The 2,622-nt window shown below is 64.5% G+C and overlaps 1 protein-coding gene across 1 annotated transcript in view; it reads right to left on the bottom strand.

The window, feature by feature from the left end:
• The window catches only part of AMPD2 (adenosine monophosphate deaminase 2), an 11,468-nt gene extending 10,045 nt beyond the window's left edge, over nt 1-1,423 (bottom strand). The window contains exon 1 of the mRNA XM_014458938.2: nt 1,377-1,423. Coding sequence (XP_014314424.2) covers nt 1,377-1,423 — 47 coding nt within the window. The remainder of the gene's footprint in view (nt 1-1,376) is intronic.
• Nucleotides 1,424-2,622: the final 1,199 nt, after the last annotated feature.

The raw sequence follows: 2,622 nt of genomic DNA on the forward strand, positions 1-2,622 counted from the left end.
CAGCCCTCCAGGGAAGAGGAGGTGCAGGCGGTCGGACCTGGTTGCAGCAGGAACCCTACTGCCTCCCCGGAGGCCTGCCCTCTCCCCCAGGACCCCAGGGCTGCCAAGAAGAGGCCTGGCCCCGCCTGCCCCTCCCACTGCTGGCTGCCCCTCTAAAGGGAGCTGCCACAAACAGTCTGCGCCACTCAGAGGCCGGGGATCTGGGCGGGAGGCCCTGGGAAGGGCCGGGGAAGAGAGAGCCAGAGAGCAGGGTCTCTCCCCGAGGCAGAACTCAGCTGCACCACTAGGAGGCTGACAAGGAAGGCCTTGAGCTGCTGGTCCAGAGGGGCTGCCCGAGCTCCCAGCCCACCCCAGCCCACCTCCTGGGCTCCCCAGCCCCACCCTCCAGGCAGGAAGCTCTCCACACCCAAGTGGGCTCTCCCAGCCCAGGGTCCTCCTCTCCAGCACTCCCCTCCCCCGCTGCCCGGTGGCTGAGGGACAGCCCGAGGCTCTGCCCAGGTAGAGCGCCTTCCAGTCTCCAGGCCCCTCCCCGATGCCCCAGAGTCCCAGGACTGGGACAAAGGGGAAGAGGAGGTGCCTGCCCGATCCAGGACCCAGCCCCCACTCAGCCTCACGCCTGCCTGGGTCCTACCTGCAGAGTTCAGGCCGTGCAGGCAGCAGGCCTGCGCCCCGTGCGGGCCTGTCTGCTGAGTGGCCAGCAGGCCTGTGCCCCTTGCCGGCCTGTTTGCTGAGTGGAGCTGCAGCCAGTCCCCCAGGACGGCTCAGGGGCCGGCACGGGCTGTACCAAGTGCAGCTGCAGGCAGGGGAGACCCTGGGATGCCGGTGAGCAGGGGCTGGGGGAGCTCAGGGGAGCCCGGAAATCAAGGGAAGGAGCATCATCAAAGTTTGGGGCTAAGAGGAACCTTAGAACCAAACAGGGCCTTCACAGGGCCCAGCCCAAAGTGGGGCCCCCCAAGGGGAGGAGCAGGGTGGGCTGATACGGGCAGGAGAGGCTGGCAGGGAGGGGCCAAGCCTCCTTAAAATGCACTGCCCTGGGGTAGAGTGAGTGAGTGGGTGGGACCTGGCTGCCCCAAGGAGGGGGGTGGGGCAAAGAAAGGGGGCAAGCAGCCTCCATCTCCACACCCAGCCTCCTCTGCCCAGTGGCCGTTTTCCTAACCACTGTCCTCTGGGGACCAGCGATGGGGTCCCCCGGGGAGACAGGCCTGGCCTGGGGAAGGAGCTCAGTCCAGGCAGGAAAGTCGCTGAGCCTCCCCGATGCCCAGCAGACCTCCGACCCCCCATGCCAAGCCCAGGACGGGAGAGAGGTTTGGGAGGTTAGGGGGTTAGGATTTGGAGAACTTGAGTCTGACTGTTCCCGCTTATTCACAAGTCTCTACCTCCACAGGCTTGCAGTCCTGTCTATAAGGGGGTGATAGCGGGCCATGTCCTGTCGGCCACAGCTGCCATAAGGCTCGCAGAGATACGCTGCACCCTGATCTGCGATTAGCAACCCCTGGGACCCTCCAAACACGTCCCACACGCAGTCCCACCCACTGGGGAGGGTGGGGGTTCTTGGGCCCAGCGCAGGCCAAGGCAACTGAGCAGTGAATGACAGCAAGGGACACACTTGCCAGGGGTGGAGATGGGGGGGGGGAGGGAGTAGGGGGGAGGGAGAAGAGACACTATCTCTAACTTGGAAGGGGGCAGAGCAGGAAGAGGAGGGAAGACAGGCACCTGTCCCGCCCCCAGATGTAAGAGCCTAAGGTCCTTGCCTGCCCACGAACTCTGACCCTACACAGCTCCCCACCTCTACCCCCTCCAGGGAGGCCAACCACAGGCCCGGGGGTCGTCTGTGAGGGGTCCGCAGGAGTGAGTCACAGGCCCCAATCTCACCCTCCTCTCCTAACGGGGTGGCCCAGGCCTCCACAGAAATGCTGGGGGTAACCAGGACCGGTTCCTGCCAGGCCACCGCACAGGGCGGCCGGGGTCCACTGAAGGTGACAGACAGACAGTGACCTCCGCACTCCCTGAGGCCAGGCCCGGAAGACCCAGCGCGCGCTGGTCCCTTCTCCCAGCGTCTGAGCCACGGCACCGTATGTCACATACCCTCTCATGGGGCTGGGGGGTCAACCAAAAGCCAGCCACTCCACCAACTCCCAGAGCCTTGGCATCCCGCCCACCCTCTTCACCGGGAGGCCCTCACTCACTGCAAAGACTGCCTCCGTGGGCAGAAAGGTGCCAGAGGCTTTGACCTACACGTAGCAGATGCTCCCCGTGTGACCACCCCAAGGCATACAGACCTCGCCCCAGGGTCACCCTCCGACTGCAGAGACCTGAGCACAGAGAACACAGACCCTCAGGACAGACTGGGCCAGCATCCTCCGTGTCTAAGAAAACAGGAAGGTGGATGGCCAGGCTACAGGTATAGACAGCTGCTGGGGAGGTGTGTGTGTGTGGGTGGGGGGGAGGGGGGGAAGTTTGAACTCTCTCACAAAAAGGGGGGTGGTTCTTTTCTTATCACACAGGGCTGGGGGGGCCGGGAGAGATTCCCCCAGTAAAACCAAGCCCGGGGGCCGCGCACCCCCACTCACTCCCCACATGTTGTGGTAAACTCCTCTCGGAACTTGAGCATAATACAAAAGG

Source organism: Myotis lucifugus, unplaced genomic scaffold (genome assembly GCF_000147115.1).
Source record: "Myotis lucifugus unplaced genomic scaffold, Myoluc2.0 scaffold_101, whole genome shotgun sequence".
Lineage (NCBI taxonomy): Eukaryota > Metazoa > Chordata > Mammalia > Chiroptera > Vespertilionidae > Myotis > Myotis lucifugus.